Source organism: Aulonocara stuartgranti (assembly GCF_965226115.1).
Source record: "Aulonocara stuartgranti genome assembly, chromosome: 7".
Classification (NCBI taxonomy): Eukaryota; Metazoa; Chordata; class Actinopteri; order Cichliformes; family Cichlidae; genus Aulonocara; species Aulonocara stuartgranti.
This window is the reverse complement of record NC_138945.1, coordinates 10,675,506-10,696,481: the sequence shown is the minus strand read 5'-3', so window position 1 is coordinate 10,696,481 and position 20,976 is coordinate 10,675,506. Positions and strand designations below refer to the sequence as shown.

The window sequence follows — 20,976 nt, the reverse complement described above, 5'->3', positions numbered from 1 at the left end:
TTCTGCTTCTGTAGCTCATCTGCTTAGCAGTCCACATGTTGTGAGTCCATAGATGCTTTTTAGCATACATTGTTTACAGCCATTAACAAGGCATGACTATGCCTACATGCCTAAATGCACTGAGGTCAGGCCTGGACTGATAATCTGGCGTACCGGGGATTTTCCCCCGTAGGCCGATGCACTTTTGGGCCAATGAGCCAGTCTGAAGAGCCCCTGACAGCAGTCCATTGGTTCATTTTCATGCTGACACTGGATTGCCCAATCAAATCTCTTAATACAACCAGCCCCTCTCCTACCTTTGCTGTAGGAAGACACAAAGAAGCCATTGGGTTGGTTGATTAAAGTGCTATAAAGTGCAGTTGAATAGGTTTAACTAATGAAGTATTTGGTGAGTTTATTATTTATAAGATAACAATAGTGAAATAAGCAGATGTGTCTAAATTTTTAGATTATACTCTACTAACATTAATGTTTTGTACAAGTGTTTACAGCTGTCATTGCCTCTCACTCACAAACGAACTCAAATCCTGAGAAAAAAAGAAATTACACCAAATAAAAACGGGACACCGATCATATGCTTATGGATGTATTTTAATAAAAATAATTCTGTCAAAATTAAACAGAAAACATTTCTTTTTTTTAACATAGTTCCAGTACATAGTTTTTTTTGTAATTATCATTTTTCCTTTTTTTTTTATATTGTTTTAAAGGTTTTACAAGTCATGCTAAGTAGAGGGTAACTCATTTCACATTTTTAAAACATTTTTATTTTTTTCCTAAAACTCAAAAGTGAAAATCTGAAACCAAAATCATGATAGAAGTCAACTGTGCACAGCTGCGGCGCCTAAATCAGTTTCTCCGGCCTCTCGGGAAGCCTCGGAGGCCTCGGGCTCGTTTCTACAACTGCTCGCATCTCCTTTCCTTCTAACGGTCACTGAGCATGTCAGTGGCTGGATAATGGGGATAATGGGGGAAAGCTGTGTGGTAACACCGCTGAGATGCAGCCCAAGTCCAAAAACAACAGGACAGCAGCAAGATTTTTTTTTCCCCCCCTACAGGTGTGTAACAGAGGTTTCTCTTTCAATAGTGTGTAACAGAAGTCCTGTACAGCTGCAGAGGCAGATGCTGTGGGTGTGTCTGTATGTGTAGTTATTAGAATAAATCCTACATTAGCAGAAGGTGTTTAGAAAAACAAAAACAAAACACCAGCTAAAAAGATATGACCACATAACCTAGACGGAAAATCTCTTATGAATAGAAATACACACTTCAGGGTGGATCAGCACGCCGCTCGCCAGGTCACGACAAAGCAGACAGAGACAACGTTTCGTCAGTCACACATTATCCGTCCACTTTGTAGAAAAGAAATCATTTCATATGTTTACAGAGGAAAACATGTTTATCATTAAAACCAAATAATGAAACACATGTGACTGGGGTGGTAGTTAAACTTAATGCTTCCGACACACGGGAAAAATGAAGTGAATAATGCTGCAGCGTGAGCCAACTTTACAGAGCTAACATTGTGAAAGTAATTAACGGGTTAGTTACTCAATTAATGTTTTATTCTATTGTGACTGGCTGCCATTTTTGTTGTGTAGAAACAGTATCAACCTGAGAAAGTTGAGTTGATGAAAACAAAAAGCTTTGAATCCACATGTTTAATAGTTCCTGTGAAATCCCTTCAAGATTTCCATTTTAGCTTTTCCAAATACTAAAGAACGGAAAAAATATCAGTGTTACCTCCAAATATATTCTAACTCAAGTGTGGCTCCTGTAAAATAAAAATGAAGCCAAAAAAGAGCCATTAAAGCATAAACGACTGAACTTCAACCAGGCCTGCTAACACGTTAGCTCATGTGTGTTACAGAAAGGAACACAGTGGCTTTTTGGTCTTTTTTGTTTTTGCAAACATTTAAGAAATATTTTAGAAATAACGTTTTGTACTATTCGGCTATGTGAGCTTAAAAGCAGCTGAGCCCGCTAGCAATGTAGCCAGGTAGCATGTGGTCTTGCTAAAACAAAGGCTAGTTACTGTACAGTGTGTTGAGGAGCAGCAAAATGATTGGCTGATTCAAAAGAATCAACCTCGTCAGCCACCAGTTAGTGAATTAGTTTGTGTTTTAGCTGCGTAGTTTCAAACAAAGTCCTTAGCAGACAAAATAAAGATGGCTTCTCTAACATGTAGGTGGTGAGGTACAGCTAGTTAGTAAAAAACTAGCTAAAGCACTAACCAAAACTTACTTGATGATATTAGTGAAGCCTAATAGGCCTTTTTCGTCCAAGCAGATATTTTAAGTTGTCATGAGAAAAGTTACTTTTGGACCAAGTTTTAATGATGGCTCAGTTCTATTACACATAAAAATGGAGCCTTGTCTGAGTGGTTTCATTTGTTTTCTTACAAATTATATCTGTGTTTATCTCATAATAACCCAGAGTCTCTGCTGTGGAAAAAGGTCTAAGGGTGCCGAAGCTGACATGAAAACTGTGAACTGACCGTGTAAAACTGAGTAATTTAAAGTCGTAATATCTTCTTAATTAATTTGAATATCAAGCCAAGTGAGAAGTGTCTGGAAGCGGTATTTTGTACTTCTGTTCGTACTGATCTGACTCATACCTGCCAGCATTTTGGTCTCGAACACCCAGAGATTTGTTGATGTCATGCACTGTATGACATCTACAACCGTCTACCTCGGATCATGGCTTGCTGCCCTACGAAACTTCTTACCCTAATGTTCTATTTCAATCTGCAGTGTTTGTACTACTGCACTAATATTGACTGCATTTACCTGTCACACACATCCTGGTTGTTATTCTTTAAGCGTGTTTTAAAGTGGTGCTCTCGTCTTTGTTGACGGGTAAAGCATTAAAGGAGCAACAGCTAACACAGGAATCCTGCCTCTGCAGGGAGCTGTTGCAAAGACACGCCTTGAATCTGTTTTGGCTGATAATATGTGTAGTATGTGGACTGCATGTAGATAGTAATTGAGAGACAGCTAAGAATACTCGGACAAAAAAAGCAAACTTATTATGCAGCTTTAAGTATGAGGGAAATATTGTAAAAACAGGACTGTTGGCAGGTATAACCTGACACCAAAACAGGAAGTAGCGGACCTGAGCACTGTCTTTACTTGCATGTAAATCTCATTGTGGCCAGCAGCTAGCCTGAAGGGTAAAATGACTGTTTTACCATCATGTTATTGTACATACTGAAAAGAACTCTGGGACTAATTTGTTTTACAAACCTAAAGGGCTCTGTGTAAGGCAAAAAGAGAGAAACTTTCCCAACAACCAGAACTGGTTTTCACAATCTTTAAAATCAAAACGAAAGATCACACAGTGCTCCCTAAAAAACTACACGTGTGTTCGGAAGATGGTTTTCCTTTTTTTCTGAAACAGTGTTTGCAACAGCACATGCACACAGCAGGTCAGGCTGTGGAGGATGGCGAAGGAAAAAAGGGCAGCAGTAATTAAATCTCAGGGGGTGTGCCCTGAATACACACACACACACACACACACACACACACACACACACACCGCTTGTTAAGCTGAGTTTGATACTGACTTCCTCAATACTGGCATCAAGGTGGCCATTAAAATAGTGTAAGACTTGGTCCTGAAGGCGGATGTTTTCGGTGCAGCTCTTGCCGAGCTCTGCCACCTGCAACCACATCGCTGATTGGTCGACGTTCTGGATGTTACGGTAAAATCAAGGCTCCAACACCTCCAATATTCCACTGTAGTCTCTTGTCATCACCCTCTCTCCCGGCAGCGTTCGCAGCTACAGAGGACCTTCAATTATGTTTTTTTTCTTTTACATGGGTAAAGTTTTAAGGAAGTCTCCTATTCTTTGGGTAAAAAATTGCTAGCTCGCACAGACATATTAGAGTATGACTTGGAAGCTTTGTCCAGTGAATTTTGATTTTCTTTGACTTTCTGGAATAATTTTCATGACGAGTTTGAACCCTTTTGTATTTCAAGATCCGCCGTGTCTAATTGAGAAAAAAAAAAGGCCTATAGGCGTCACGATGACTGTGGAAACCAGCTTTTGGGTATTGTGGTCTGTGATATGGTAAACAAGAACATCAATACTGACAGCAGGGAGAAGAAATCCACCCGTTAAAACAGAAGGGAAGAATCAGAAGGAGGTTTACAATTTCTTTGTTCCAGGATGAGCACAACAAACTGACACAAAAGAACTAAAAAACAAAAGAAAAAAAGGCTAGATGAACAGAATAATAATTATCTTTAAATAGTGTCACACATTTATTTATTTTATAATACTAAATAAAAAGGAACCTTTCTTTTCTCTCTCTCTCCTCTGCCTCTCTTGCCTGTGCTGCTGGCTCGGTCTGATGGACAGCCAAATGCACCAACGCTCCTTCCTCCGTTGCCATGACAACTACCTGCTGGACATGTCTTCTCTCAGTGCTACTTAACAATAACCTGTGGGAGAGATGTGGGGTAATGAAATGAATGTAGCATGATTGATAGAAATACAGCGGGAGAGCATTTTATCCTTTTTCCCCCCCCATTTGAGGCATGTGTCCACATTAGCTGTAATTAAAGACAATAACAGATGGAGATGAAGGTTGTCCTCCATCCATACCTTTAAGACAAACATGCCAGTCACCATGCAAACCTTACTATGAGTCACATTCAGTGCCCCTCAGATAATTACAGGATTTATAGGCTAAGCTTATTTACAATGTCCACCTCACATAAGGATGATTACTCCTAAATATGAATTTACACACCTGGACCTGGGCTAGTGCAAAAAGTTGTCTACTCTGGCGAAGGAGCAGGAACCAGACCGGACTCGGGCCATGAGCTGAACACACTCCGTGGCCTGACCGAGCGCTAGCATCAGCGGAGGCTGTTTAGGCAGATTTTGAGACTCTGATGAAGAAAAACACAAAGAATCACAAAGAAAGTAATCAAATATTCTTGCTCCTTTCTGCTTGGCTTGAGATAGTTTAGGTTTGCACTGATCATCTCATCTCATTTTTAACAGATATTACAGCTGTTTGTGAAAGGCAACATTTCTTACTGGTGGCAGAAAATGACAGCTCAATATTCATATTAATATGAACCTTTGTATGCCTTGGGGGAAAATCCAGTGAAAATATTAATAATGTCAGGATTGATTGATTTTTTATTTGTTTTTTAGTAAATTTGCTACCTATGGCTAAAAGCAAGGAAATAAAAAGCAGAATATGTGAACATAACAAAGTTATTATAGTTTACCCCTTTCAAGTTGGTTTTTATTTTTGGTTTTATTTCAGTTTGTTTCCAGAGTGAATTTTCTTGTTGTGGGTTAGTTTTTATTGTTTGTTTAGTTTAGTTTCTATTAGTTTCAGTGTTAGTTTTAGTTTTAAAGGAAAATCTGTACAGGTATTACAATAAAAACAGAACTTTCTGAAGGTGTTTCAGGGTATTTCTTCTATATTTTCATTTCATTTTAGTTCGTTTTCCAGGTTCAAAATATCATTTCAGTTAGTTTTATTTATTTATTTATTTATTTTTTCAAAAGTCTAATTTCTATTTTTTAATTTAGTTAATTAAAATGTTTTTTTACACCTAGCTTTGAGCATAATAACCTTGGTACAAGCGATACACACTGTTCTAATACGTGAACATTAAGGGAATTAAGTGCTGACTTTCTTAACCACATGTCCTTTTGATTCACTGAATGCTTGTATAAATGCTGAGCTCTGTTAAAGATAGGAACCACCACACAATCTGGTTTGTTTACATTTAGCTCATTTAGCTAACATGCTAATGTTTTAGCATAATATCTTTTATAATTTTTAAAAACAACTTTCTTTAACCCTTTTCATTTATCTTTAATAAAAACAGTGCTCGCTTCCACTTTATGTGTATTCAAGATGTCAAGCAAACCCTGAAAATCTTGCCATACTGCAATCTGTCTATTGAAAGGTTTCTAGCCATAAACCTCTGTTCTTGGCTTTGAATGGTGTTTGATAACAATATTCTATAAAGACAAAGGACATTTTTTTTGGATTTCTATTCTTATATTCAACTGAAAATCCTTATTCTGTTGATCTTGTTGGAGTTGCATATGGAACTGCTGCAACAAAACAATGTCATCTAGCAAAAATCACTGTGTGTGTTGATTTAATTCTTGTAAAAAAGAAAAAAGAAAAAGACAAAAAGCAATCTTTGTAACATCAAATTAATTAGATGGCCACGAGACTTTATAATACCATCTGTTGCTGCTTTCCTTGATTTAGAGGTAAACATTTTTGGCTTTTAATCAAAGGCAAAACCAGAATGAAGGCATTCTCTTAAAAAGTTTGAGCACATACGGTACTGTGTAAAAGTCTTCTCCATCATGTAAATCAAACATTAAAAGTAATTCTGCAGGAGCTAAACATATTATTTGTTGAATAAAAGAAAACCTACTTTATAAAATGTATTAAATATAAAAACATTCTTGTATTTCTCCAAAGTAGGAAAGCTTAAAAGTGTACAGTTTAAAGCTTGTCAAATGTTAGAACTTGGAGGCATATTCGTACATTTTCAAGGGAGAATGAATAGTTTACTATGTTGTCGGGGCAATTTACTTAGGGGTCTAAATACCAGCACTGGCCCCTTCAGAGCTCTGATATTATCATCGTTAAGGTGAAGAAGACAGAAAGTCATATTTGTCTTTTCTTTGCACAGTTTTGTATGTATGAGCGGAACCCACAGAATATGTTTGTGCTTTGCTCTTTACCCAGTATGGCGCTGTTGAGGGCAGAGCAGAGTGACTCTCTCTGCGTAGGGTCTAACTGCTGGCCCACGGGGCAGTTCCAGGGATCTGAGTACGCTAGCAGGCTGAATGCATCCTACACAGAGACACAGCGAGAGACGCACACACACAAACACACACACAGATCCTTTGTGAATACAACACAGCTGAATCCCTGCAGTGCAGAACACTCTCCAGCTTTGCATTTCCTTAATAGCCCTAAAGCTACAAAGTATTCATTAACATTCTGGGCACCAGCTAACGAGACACAACTGTTTGGCCAGTATAAATTATGAAGACAAGTCATAAGAGCTACTGTCCTGCGTTTACTCATTTCATAGTCTTTCCTGTCATGTCTTTATCCTATTATACCGACAGAAAACTACTATAACACTTAGAGTTAGACAAAAAGAGAACAGGCGCCTTAATCTATCCTAACCAGGCTCTTTTCATTTTTTGTTTCCAATATTCACCAGTCCACAAACACTAAAACGTGGATAACCTAATGAGTGATCATAATATAAATAATACAAACAACTAATAATGCTATTCTAAGTATTCTTACTTTAATGAGGGTGATGACATGATAATGTTGCCTGCTGAGTATGCAAGTGGGTATTTAATGGTATATAGGCCTACATTTCTGCCCCCTGGTGGACAAAAATGAGAATGCCAAAACAGTGTCCCAGCACATCATTTCAATACATGCATAACCCTCTTTTGAAGTTTTAAAAAGAGGGGTATGTATGATAATATCAATACAAAATGATCAAATGATACTGGAAAAATGTTTGTTTTAAAACTCAAAAAAAAAAAAAACCTGAAGAAGTTTCACATATCCAAAAAAATCCAGAGATAAATGGTTTACTCTGGTCTTTTTAATTAAATGTTTTTTATTTACTTTTTCACCATTTTTATTTGTGTTTCCTTAAATTCTTGTCAGTCACCTGTAAAACACTTTAAACTGTAAAGATGAAGTGCCCTGCAAATAAAGACTGATTTAGGATCTTCCTGTACATTGGAAACTACTGCTTGTCAGAAATAACTTTGACTTTATCTGTTTTACAACAGCACATTATAAATCATAAGTCCGTCCAATTTCTGCAGCGTGCACAGAATACTATAACCAGGACTTTAACTGGTGCCAGCAGAAACAAATCTCCTCAGCCCACTCCTTGCATCACATCTGTTTTTTGGCATTGTAGCTGTTTGTTGAGCTCGAGCCCATGTGCAGTGGAATGTGTGTGTACCTGTAACATTTTCTTGTGTGTGGTATTCTTGCCGTACTCCTGACACAGCTGTTCGTTGAGCGCCTGCAGCTCCCGTCCAAACTGGATCATCCTCTCTGTGGCTGCTTGGTTCCCACCACAAAGCTGTCTGCTGTGACTACAAACCTCATCTGGTGGAGAAACACACACAAACGCACTGTAAAAACATCCTAAAGAAAGGTGGATCAAGTCTAAAGCAAGAGGAAATATAAAGGCTAGAAGCAGTATAAAGACCAAGACATTTTCAGGAGTGTGACTGAGTGCACGTGTGTATTCTTCGTGTACCTGTGACTCCATTGCCAATGCTGTTGTCGTCTGGCTGAAGGATTTCTTCATGTTTGTATGTTCCGTTCATGATCCGCGCCGAGGAGCCCTCAACAACGCCGTTGGTGTAGTGCTCTGCTTCGATCTCCATCTCACTGTCACTGCTCACACACACACACACACACACACACACACACACACAGAGTGTAAAAGACAATATTAAGGAACATTTTAGGCCTGGGTAGTATCACAATAATGAACTATTTAGAAAACATGCGATCTTTACTAACACCCCCCCCCCCGTGCCAAACACCGCATTTGGAGCATCTGAACAAATATTCTGCACCCATTAACACCTTTATTAGCTTATGTTATCTATCTCTTATATTTATGCCTAAAATTAAATAATGAAGGGAAACATCCCCTGCCATCACTGAACGAACAACTGTCAGCAAACATAATACAACCTGCATCACCTCAATGTTTTGGTTTAACCTTGGGTTTGGGTTGGTTCACTTCTTATCATTGCCATTTTTAATCCAGCTGCACACCTAACCCACTTCAGATTAGGTTACATTCAAGAACAACAACTCTAAACAAGTGCATACTGACCAGTTAATCTCTAGAAAATAACATCACCATTCCAAGATGATCCCCCAGACAATGTTATGCACATAGTCTATACTTTCTAGAGATTTTCTAATGTCTGTGTTTCTCTGATGAACATTAATAAGAAATATAGATTCTTAGGTCTTTGGTTTTTCCTCCTCCTGGCTGCAAGCGATTTAATTTTCCTGCAAGCGCTGCAGTCATCAAACAGGGCGGCTAAGCCTTTTACTTGTTGACCTTATATAACATTTGCAAGTAAGCTTACCTAATGGTTTGAATTATGCTTTTATATTTGTTCTGTACTTGCTCTCAGACCGTTTAAAGGGTTGTAGCTGAAAGAATAAGACTGATAGTGCTTTACAAGCCACTGTTCATTTAAATAGCACATTAAGTTTTTTAAGGTGTAATGACAGCCTTAACAAGCAAGCTGTTGGGTGCCCCAGCAACAAGTTAATTTAATGGAATACACAGCTGTAATTACAGTCCAATCTTCCTGTTTCCTAATGACAGAGCCGTGATACTGATGAGGCTATAAACGCACATTCTTGCCTCCTTCCTTTCTTGGATTTAAATGTGCTTAAATTAATATCATGTTTTTCAAGTCAAAGCACTTAAAGTGTTTGACTTTGACTTGCATGTAAGTAGACTTGCAGCTAGATTTGGTATCCCTGAATTATCGAGTTGATAACCACTTAGCTGGATTCCAAAAGTTAGGGTAAGTGAAATGAGATGAGGGAAAGATATCCTAGGCATGCTCAACTTGCACCACAGTACAGACTCCAGGTCTACACGTATCAGCTGTAAAACAAGCTGTCAGGGCTTCTCACCTGGTTTCCTGGGTGCTGTTGGCACTGTGCGGCTGGCTCTTGGTGGAATCGGAGGAATTGGACTCAGAGTAGTTGATGGATGAAGGGGAGGAGGAGGAGGAGGAAGAGGCAGAGGAGGATGCGCTGGGGTATTTGATGCTGCCGCTGCTGCTGTGGCTCTTTGACTTGTTCGGGGGAGTCACCCCGTTACTACAGGTGGGGCTGTCTGAACCTGGTAGTGAGTAAAGTAGGAGAGGAAACAAAGACCTATAAATAAACTTAAAGGTAGAGGGAAAGCCAGTCCTGTTTGTGTGATGTACCTCCGGTGTGCAGGTGTGTGTTGCTGGCTCCGTGGTGGGGGCTGAGGCACGGTGAGCCGGGGTAACTGTCCTGGGACTTTGGGGAGCGAATCGTCAAGCAGCGAACCTCACTGTCTGTACCGTTCACCATCTCCACAAACTGGCGACACCTAGAGGCCAGTTTAATCAGTGTTACTGGTATTCACCGGACAATAAGCCATTTAAATATCAAGCAGATTTTACGTCCATAATAGCTGTGGCGGCAAATTCATGCTTGCCTTTGAACCCACCCTATACAGCAGACTTACTTCAACATGAATAGTAGATTGGGGTTGCGTTCTAACAGACCGGGATAAAGCTGCTGAGTTGCTTCTATGGCCTCACCAACCCGCCCTGCCAGCACTAGCTTCTGTATTCCTATTAGATGAAAAGCAGAATGGTTTTTACAATATACTCAACATCTGGAGAATTCAAGCTTTCAAAACAAACATTTGAAAGAGGCCAATACATCAACAGAGACAAGTAACACCCCACACCCTCTAATATAATAGAGAAAAATCTAATGATTCCCTTTGAGCACACACTGCTGTGTGCACTCACTCTGTCTGTTCTTTATAGATGTCTGGTCCTCTTGTATCATGGTCTCTGTAGCTCTGGCAAAGGCTGTTGCAGTGGCACAGTACCCATGGTGCACCAAGTAGCTGGAAACCATACTAGGAAAAAACAAGGTATATAATACAAAATAAAAAAAATCTTCCTTCTGATTCCTCCTCACTAACTTTAAGATTTTTATATCACATTTATCTTTCTCTGAAAATATCAAATTAGAAATATTTCATCTGTACGACGTTTACACCAAGAAAGGCAATGTGAATATGGACAGAATGGTTTAGGTGTCTTTAGAACTTTGTGACTGTGGCATACAGCTTGAAAACATCTGTCCAGAGTCAAGATAAATATTTATACACACATGTAGTATTTTCACTGTTTCATACAGGTTTAGAAATATAATGAAACCGCTGGCCAGCATTGCTTTTAACAAATATCAATAAAACAGGGGAAAAAAGTGTTTTAGAGATTGTTTCTCTAGTGGGATTTTTTTTTGCAGAAGAAGGAGAATGTACGTAGGATGACATGCCAAAGAAATATTCAGTGATATCAGTGTGGCTCCGTGGTGTGTATTTAACAGTTTTAGAATAACAGTGGAGCTCTATGGTTAAAGAAATAAGATATGCACACACAAAACTTAGTGGGCTGATTCGTTATTCATTGTCAGAATAAGAAACATTTTATTTTGTTTTCAAGAAGAAAACATCTTTCTGGGTACTTCCTGTTAAATATGAACTCAGCTGAGGGGAAATATTACATGATATCATTAAAAGTGCTAATGGCTCCAGAGAGACGAGCTCTCTTGAAAGGAAATATTACAATATGTTTTTATCCACTGGTCCTCCTCCACTGTAGATATGCTACTGGTATTTTTCCAATATTTTTTCTACCGCCATCCTGCACAACATTGCTGCTGTCATTTTTATGGCTTTGAGATAAAGTATTATGGTGTGTGTGTGTGTGTGTGTGTGTGTGTGTGTGTGTGTGTGTGTGTGTGTGTGTGTGTGTGTGTGAAGGTGTTGGAGCTGAATCTTACTTCTGTAGGACGGCCTGCCACTCCCCCAGCCGCTCGCCTATGGGAAAGCGAGCGATCATGCCGTGGATCTTGGCCCGCCATTCGCTCATGTAGTCCTCAATGTCGAAGACAAATGGCTGCTGGCCAAAGTTGGCGTCTACGATCTCACCGGGGGTCTGAAGCCCCACAGTGGGGTACAGGTTGGGCTGGTAGAAACGTAAAATAGTAAACAGAACTGATTTGGCACTAAGCCACAATAATATTTACATATTATTTAAAAAAAAATGAATACATTACAGCGCTGCATCAAACGCTTCAAAAAACAAAGCCTGAAGGGGAATTTATCATATTTTCCCCTATTTTATAGCATATCTACACTTATACAGTTGTTGGTGATCATACTAACAGTGATGATTTCCAACAATCGGGTCAGAGTACCACCACAAATTTAAAAGGTTTGGGATGCTGTGCAACAAAATTCAATGATTTGCAAATCTCATACACCCATATTTTATTCACAATAGAAAATAGAAAACATAAAATGTTTAAAGGCAGACGTTTCATTATTTCAAAAAAACAAACAAAAAAAAACTAACTAATTTTGAATTTGATGGCAGCAACATGTTATAAAAAAGTTGGGATGGGACAACAAAGGGTAGTAGTACTTTATTTTTAGTAGTACTAAAAATAAAAAGCTCCAAATAATTTGATTAATTGGCAAGAAGTCAGTAACACGACTGGGTATAAAATGAGCATCAAAACTGTTTGAACAAATTATGGAACATTTTCAGAATAATATTCCTCAATGTAAAATTCCAAAGACTGACCATATATCAAAAAATTGAGGAAATCTGGTGAAATCTTTGTGCGCAAGGGGCAGTGTTGAAACTCTATAGTGGCCTGTCTTTAGTTCAAAAACTGAACACGTTTGGTGAATTGCGTCTTGATGCATTCTCAATTATCCAGGAAAGTAAAGTTGATTCTGTTCATCTGGACGTAGCGTTTTGTGGGAGAAACGTTTCGTCACTCATCCAAGTGACGTCTTCAGTCTCAGCTGACTGCAGGTTTCCTCAATCTTATAAACAGTACATTTGCATAATGACTGAAACCAGCCCACTGAAGGAACAATGGGCTGGGAGGTTGTTTATAAGACTGGGGAAACCTGCAGTCAGCTGAGACTGAAGACGTCACTTGGATGAGTGACGAAACGTTTCTCCCACAAAACGCTACGTCCAGATGAACAGAATCAACTTTTTGGTGACATTTGGTGAATAAAAAAAAATCAACACAGAAGATCCAGCACCCTGAATGCTACATCAGACAAGATTGGGACAATATTCCTCCTCAGTTTTCAGACTGTTGCTAAAAGAAGAAGGGATGCCACGCAGTGGAACATGGCCATGTCAAACTTTTTGAGAGGTGTTGCTACCATCTAATTCAAAATGGTGCATTTTGTCAATTTAAACATTTCACATGTTTTAAGTGTTGTGTTGTGAATAAAATATGGGTTTATATGATTTTCAATTTACTGCATTTCATATTTATTTGCATTTTACACTGCGTCCCATCTGTTTTGGAATTGGGTGTATACCCACCAACTCTGTGATGTGTGATGAGCTGTTCATGGCAGTTAAATTGTGACAGGATAGAAACACTGATGGTGTCTCTCTTAGGCGGAGCTTTAATGCTAACTAGCTGCACACGTCTGTATTTTAGTGGCTGTAAACAATCGAAATAGTTCTTACATGAAACTGCTCAAAACAAAGTCTGTGGACTTTTGATGTAACTTGGTCACAGTTTTTGAAAAGACATATTAATGCAGAGTTCCCCAAATGTATTTTTGTGCATTAAAGACCACAAAGTGCAAATTTGTTTTACAAAATTAAAAACTTGCTAAGTGAGTAACCCACACCAAAACGATCTACATGGGTAAAAATACATAAACTTGATTTTGGGTTGTCCCAAAATCAAATGTCATCAAAAGCACTTTTGTTATGGAATACCTCGGGTTCCATAATAGACAAGAGTCACTGGACAAACAGCTGTTTGTTGGTTTTTGCAAAAAACAAAAAAACAACCCACTAACAGGATATGAAACTAACATCAGCACTCAGATGAAGGCTGCTTGGGTTAGATCCTGTTTGGTTTCTGCATGTACAGCTACTTTGAACTGTGGAGACTGTAGTCTAGTTTAAACCAATCTTTCCTTTTTGAAACATTCCAGTCATATCAGCCACTGGATCCAAAAACACAGAAAGGGTTTCTGACCCCAAATGGCAAAATAAACTGCAATTAGATGGGCAGCTGCACAGTTGATATCACTTACACGAAACAAAAATTATTAAAATTGGGCTTATTAATAAAAGGAAAGTGCTGAAGGGTTATGATGGGAAAACATGGCTATAATGAATACTTACGGGGAGGTCTGTGAAGGCAACACCTAAAGGACAGAAAGACAAACCCAGTTAGAGTTAAGAACGTACACACACATTGGTTCCAGTTGATGCTAAATGACATTCTATCAATTAATTTAAAATAAAAGGATCTTAACATGTACACCAACCTAAACTGATGCCATTTTTGGTGTAAAAGCAAGTGTTGTTAATGAGGTTGACGCAGCAGCCAATTACATCACCCGTGGTGAATGTCGGCCCGTATGGTTGGCCGGTCCCGGAGGAGCAGAAGGAGTGTCCGTCATCTCCATGGTAACCGTATGAGTGCTTGTCCCATCCTAAAATAGGACAAGGATTAAGATTAGTTCTTGCATCTCATACTTGAACCATGTGAAAAACGTGTCAGTAATCAAAACCTCGGTGACAAACACACAGTCTTACTGCTGCACGCATAAATTGGGAGCAGCTCAGTATGAAAAGTATAAGCAGCTGGGGTGAAGTGGCTTGCTTGAGGTCACTGCTAACAGGAAGGAAGACAGTTACTCATTGACTTCAGCAACTCAAATTTTCCCATCTGACTGCCGCTGCCTACAAGGCGGCTCATAAAAACTGACACTTTCTGAGTCTGCAGGCCGTCCTCCCGGATGGCCAGCAGGAGGACTTTGTCTGTGTAAAGAAACTGGTGAGTCACTGCCAACAGGAACAGCAGCACAGGAGGCTGCACCAGAAGACTAAAGGGCACCAGGGGAAGAGAGGAAGATCTCATGATGTACTAATTACATAAACCAATTTCTTGTTCCTGCTGGTAGTGATGCATGTGTATACAACAAAGGTGAGTCACTGGTAGCTTATTAAGGCAAATGAGTAAGAACTTAGCATACAGTGCAATAAATTCTATATTTGTTGATATTTTTCAAGTTTTTACAGATCTGGAATTTCTACAGATAAGCAGAGTGTTAAATTCCAGGCTGATAACGGTGCTTAAAACAACAGCCAAAGCTGAAACCGATGTTATCTTTATTTTTAAAGATTTTTTTTTTTTATCCTTTGTATCAAGTCAACAAAGTCTGAAAATTTAACACAACAGATATGTATCTGCCTTTGTTATCGGTAAATACCATCTTATACGCTGATATCAGTCAATAAGGCTAATATCAGCCATTACTGATATTTGACCCATATATCAGTGCATCCCAAGAAATTTCCTAATAACATGCTAAGAAACTTACAAAGAAAAGCCATCTACTTGAGTCCTAGGGATGGGGGAGACAGTCAATACAGCTTGTTGTGGTATGAAAACACAGGCATGACTGATCCCTAATCCCTCTTATACACTCTTGTTTTACCATTGTGAAATAATGTTTCCAGTGAAATAAAATACCAGTTGGTCACATTCCAATTAACTGATTCATTTGGACTTGAGAGCCCTTCGGATTAAGCAATATGTTCTTGTGACACAGCATCAACAGTTATAGCTATGTCCACAAGCTTCAAACTACATTTATAAACATTTAGCATCTTAGGCTTCTGAATTAGAAACCTAACATTTGCTAATTAGTAGTGCATTTACAGTTGAGGCTAATGTAACCACACTAAAAATAATAGTGCCAAATAACAGAATGAAAAAGACAATCCTGAATCAAATATTAAGTACAAGATGGTTTCAACTAAAATTGACTAGCAGTTGCTGACATACATTGTTATGGACCACAAAAAGACACATCTTATGCCTTCTAGGCTCATCGTGGGATCACTTGGGAGGATCCAGTACCCCAGGCATGCAACCAAATGTTTTAGTGTGTCTACAGCTGACCTCATAGACTTCTGTAAGTCTATATTCCACAGTTTTTCGGAATATTCAAGAAGAAACACTAAAAAGTATATGTGAAGGACACTTTACAGAAACCTTTATTAAAAACTATTATTACTATTACACATGTAATAGTTTTTAAATTGCAATTGCAATGGATTTTCTAGGGAGTCCACTTTCTTGTGTGTCTTTCCACATCATTTATTTCATCAGTAATGTCCAGACAGTTACTCCCACTTTGCTCAAGTCTGCCTCTTCTGTTGCAACTAAGACAAAGTAGCTTTCCTCAGCTCTTGTGTGTAGCCAAATATAGCACCACAGGGTTCTTGGGTATTTCATAACCTATTATCAATGTTAACGCTACCCATATGTCATCTGTTTATTTTGTAATTGTCAAACATTCACTTTTCTCAAAACAGCCTCCAGCGTGACAGTTGTATAGATGAATATCTACAACTAGTATTAAAGCACCTGTGTTATGACTTGCATCTTTCTAAGACACTCCATTTAGTTCCTGTCTTGCTACAGCTGCCCTGTTCAAAAATACTCTTTCCCATTTGTCTCTAACACACCGTGGATCCCACTTTACCAGCAAAGTTCTTGCAGTTAAAATAACTTAATGCAAGTTTTTCATGATAAAACTACAATTTGAGTCTGATTACAGTCTTAAAATTCTCCTAAAAAAGCAGCTTTTTGCTTAAATCAATCAGACATGTTTTAAGAAATGATGGGTATTCCCTATAGGAAATTGCCCAAGAAAACCTGAAGATTTCATACAGTGGTTTGTTCTACTTCATTCACAACCAGGATAATAGAAAGAGAAGTGGCACAGCCCAGTCCACAATTCAGAATGAAGACGTTGGAGATCAGCACTTCTATTTTGAAAAATAAACATAAAAACAGATGCTTCACAGATGTGGTATGAAGGTAGTAACTACGGTTGTATGACTTTATTTATTAGAAGATTGCTTTGATGAGTTTCCCCTTTTGAGGGAAATTTTTAAGAGTGCAATTGATCCTACCATGGATGATGTTGTCAATGCACATCAGTTATCAGCTGTACTAACTATTCAATAAGAATTATTAGATGATAAACTTGCACTAGTTCAGTGGTTCCCAAACTTTTTTGCGTGGTCCCCCTTTGTTTTACAAGAAAAATGTTCGCCTTCCCCCTCAAACATTTAGTAAACAATTAAGCAAATACAAGTAACCTGCAATAAATTACAGGTAGTAATAAAATAAACTACTAACTCTTTTACGCTACGTCCACACCTACACGGGTATTTTTGAAAACACAGCTGTTTCTGTTACTGTCCCTCCATTTAGAAAGGCAGAGGCATCACGGTGTAATTATTTTACCTGCAGTTGTTTTTTTCCCTGTGTAATAATATTCAACATTGCTATCAATACATTTTTCACAAAATGCCTCTCTGTGCAAAATGGGTTCAAAAACATAAACAACTGTGGGATACTGTTTGTCCGTGATTTGAACCAAGGGAACAAATCGTGGCAGGAACGACCTGATGTTATTTGTATCTGCTGTAACTAGAGCTGGGCGATATGAGATTTTTTCATATCACGATATGTTTTTTTCATTTCAGGCGATAACGATATCTATCACGATATAAGCCAAATAACTATATTTGTAAGATTTAAATGTGCCGTTGCTCACAAGTAAAATGTGAAATAATCAGCAGCTTGTTTTTATTTAAATATTTATTTCCCATAATAAGTTCAACAGGGTAGATGTACTTAAGGAACATGAGACTTTTTCAGATAAATAAAGGCAAATATTACAAACTACACAAAAGGCAGCCGCTAAAGCGTTTAAGTTTCAAAATAGAACAAACGAAACAGACTACTAAATTGTCAATTCCACTTAGAAACAAAATATTAATTCTAAAAATAAATCTTAGTTTGTTTTACAGAAGAACAGACAAAATTGACTAACTTTTGTCAATATCAAATAAACTGAGAACTAAAAGGAAATTCTCAATCTCTCCTTGTTGTATAGCTTAGCTTTTCAAACAGTTTTAACAGTTACTTTAGTCTGACAAAAGCCGAATGACGAATTAGCGCTTCCAGTCAGAGACTGAGGCTACGTCCACGCGTACACGGGTATTTTTGAAAACTGAGATTTTCCATTTTCGTTTTAAAAAATAATCCCGTCCACACATAAAGGCAGAAATGAAGGAAAACGCTGCTATGAACATGCCAAAGCAGCAGGTGGCGCTAGATTCCTAACCGTGCAGAAATGTTGGCCAATCAGAAGTCTAGAAGCCTCGGTGGGAAAAAGTAAACAAAGCTGGGGCATAGAAGCAGAACCGAGTCGTATGTGTGGAGGGACAGTAACTGTGTGTATATGTAAGCATTTAAACACTGCAGAGAGTAGAATTAACAGTAACAGTATTGTAGAAATTCATTTCACCGAAACAATAACGTGGCGCAGTGTGACGCATGCACCAGTTTATTGTATTTCCAGACTTGCTTTCGGCACAATTTACAGTGCACGCTACTCTGTTTTTTGTCAGACTTGAAATAGCCGAAATACCTTCACACTACGGAACTTCTATGGCTCTTCCGTTCGACAATCTCTCCGGCGTTGGAACCATCATCTGTTTTCTCTTCGGTCACGCTCGGTTGATTTTTCTAGTCGGCACACTCATTTCCTCCATTACGCGCTGGCTCCATTACCCGCTGGCTGCTCCCAAACAAACACACGTGCGGCTTGGCACTTGTGCTGTACGTAACAAGTGACGCTGCGGCTGTGATTGGTTCGGCTCTGTGCTACTTAATTTGGATTGACTGACCTTTTTTTTTTTTTTTTTTTAAAGAGGACAAGAGCGGCGAAGTCTATCGCGATAGTTTAATTTCTCTATCGAGTAAAAGTTATATCGCGATACATATCGTTATCGTTCTATCGCCCAGCTCTAGCTGTAACTTTACTGTATAAAGAGCTAACATCTCCAAAATGACAGGAGTAATTAGTCATTACAACAAGTGTGTGTGAACTAAAAATCAAGAATGTGGGATACTGTTTGTCCGTGATGTGCAGAGCCCAGCGCGTGCTCCCCACGAAGGGAAACACAATTCTGCAGGGGAGACCTACCTCGGCACTTGTGCAGGTGAAGCCAAAGGGAAGATATGCTTCACCATATTTTCTAGTCTTTGGCTTCGAATGAAGTTGGTTTGGAAACATATTCAGCGATGCTTCATCTCCTGCTTTGCGTTTGAGTGGGCGCCTCGTGCTAGCAGTGTCCAAGCGTTTTTGTTTTCCCCTTTTCATACCACGCCCCCCCGCAATGGCTCTGCACCCCCCCTAGGGGGAGGGCCCCACAATTTGGGAAGCTCTGCACTAGTTAACCCAGTGTGCTACCGGACAACTTGCTGAAAATGTGCTTCAGTACATTCCTATTAAAAATGTTCTTGTTTTTATGTTTTACGTGTTGTTTGGAATCATTACACAAGTAAACACCAATAAAATAAAGTGGTACAGTATAACTGACAAAAGTGGGACCAGCAAAGCCAATAATCCAAGGCAATAACAACCCGTATGACCCTTCAAAATAAAGGTATAAGCTTTACACACAGCTTGGCACAGTATGGAGTGCTACAGACTGCAAGATGCAACCACCATAAAGTACAGTTTAACCTAAATAATTCTATACCGCTCTTTGAGAGGATGTAAAACGACCATATAGGATGACATGTCTGTATTATCCTGCCTGTCTAAGACAAATAAAATGATACTAGTATCGATCTGTTATTAATTCCTGTATCTCTTCCAAAGCTAAAATGCAGTCTCATACTGTCTGAGTGAGAAAGTTACATAGATCTTCGCCTCTTTGCCCGAGTGAATTCATATCAGCTGTCTGGTTAATTGCACAGATTTGATCTAAAGTTATATGGAAGTATTCTTCTATAGCACAAGGGAAATCGGTAAACTTCACAAAATCAGACCTTGACTTTAACTCAATGAAACCTTAAGTTTTGCATGAATGGCTCACCGTGAACTGAGCACCCTGAAAGTGACCTGAACTGGACTGTGTTCAGCTTCAGCTCTGTTGTGTTTCTCCTCACTTGCAGCTTACATGTTGTTGCCAAAAAGCAAAGCAGGGTTAGGAAAAGTAGGTCATGGGTGAGCCGAGATATTAGATGCGTACTTGTATGTGCACATGTGTATCTGTGAGCATGTCATAAAGTACTAGGCTCAGCTGGACATGCATCTTTGTATCTGTATCCTGTGCATTGGGGCATTTCTTTCAACTTACACAACACATATTGTCCTCTGTCCCTCCATGTGTTTTTTGTGCATAAGTGTATATACGTGTGTGTGTGTGTGTGTGTGTGTGTGTGTGTGTGTGTGTGTGTGTGTGTGTGTGTGTGTGTGTGTGTGCGCGATGAGGTATTAGATTAATCTGCTGACAGGGATATTGCCTCTAAAGCCAGGCTCGCTGCTCCAACATGCTAATGAAATGGGCAGGCCTCCACAGCAGGATCAGGCACAGAGGTCAGCAGTGGAGAACATTGTACTATCACAGGACGCACAAACACATACACAAGGACAGTACTTTATTACATTTTTGATGTATAACCATAAAAAAAAGGGATGCTGTGTAAGATGTAAATAAAAAGAATGCAGTAAATTGCAGATCTCATAAACCTATAACACATCTGAAAAATTAAACAGAGATATGTTATTATTTCATGAAAAAATTAGGTTGTTTTGAAAATGACGGCAGCAACATGAATGCCATGTTTTCTGATTAAATAGAAAAATGACCATCCAACTTGTTACCAGCACTAAGGTCAAAACTTATATCTGACTGTGACGAAATGCATTACTGACTATGGAATTGGCAGCTTGCACATGTGGAAAGACATTAATGCTGAAAGATATATACAGGTTTTAAAGAAACATGCGCTCCCATCTAAAAATGTGTCTTTTTTAGGAAAGGTATTTCATAATTCAGCAAGACCATGCTAAGCCACATACTGGATTCATAGTAGAAGAGTCCAGGTGAAAAATTGGCTTGTTTATAGTCCATATCTTCAGTCCAGCAGCTGATCCTCAGTTAATGTGTACGGACTGTTGTTAAAAGGAGAGGGGATGCTACCCAGTGGAAAACAAAGCCCCGTCCTAAGTTTT

At 38.8% G+C, this 20,976-nt stretch overlaps 1 protein-coding gene across 1 annotated transcript in view; it reads right to left on the bottom strand.

Annotated features, from left to right (window-relative positions):
• Nucleotides 1-573: 573 nt before the first annotated feature.
• ranbp10 (RAN binding protein 10) overlaps nt 574-20,976 on the bottom strand; it is a 42,861-nt gene continuing 22,458 nt past the window's right edge. Inside the window, exons 4-15 of the mRNA XM_082540531.1 lie at nt 14,188-14,355; nt 14,042-14,064; nt 11,646-11,830; nt 10,601-10,713; nt 10,309-10,417; nt 10,022-10,170; nt 9,723-9,933; nt 8,308-8,447; nt 8,005-8,153; nt 6,740-6,851; nt 4,758-4,899; nt 574-4,446 (exon numbers count right to left, since the gene is read on the bottom strand). Of these exons, the coding sequence (XP_082396657.1) occupies nt 4,769-4,899; nt 6,740-6,851; nt 8,005-8,153; nt 8,308-8,447; nt 9,723-9,933; nt 10,022-10,170; nt 10,309-10,417; nt 10,601-10,713; nt 11,646-11,830; nt 14,042-14,064; nt 14,188-14,355 (1,490 nt within the window). The 3' untranslated portion in view covers nt 574-4,446; nt 4,758-4,768. The remainder of the gene's footprint in view (nt 4,447-4,757; nt 4,900-6,739; nt 6,852-8,004; nt 8,154-8,307; nt 8,448-9,722; nt 9,934-10,021; nt 10,171-10,308; nt 10,418-10,600; nt 10,714-11,645; nt 11,831-14,041; nt 14,065-14,187; nt 14,356-20,976) is intronic.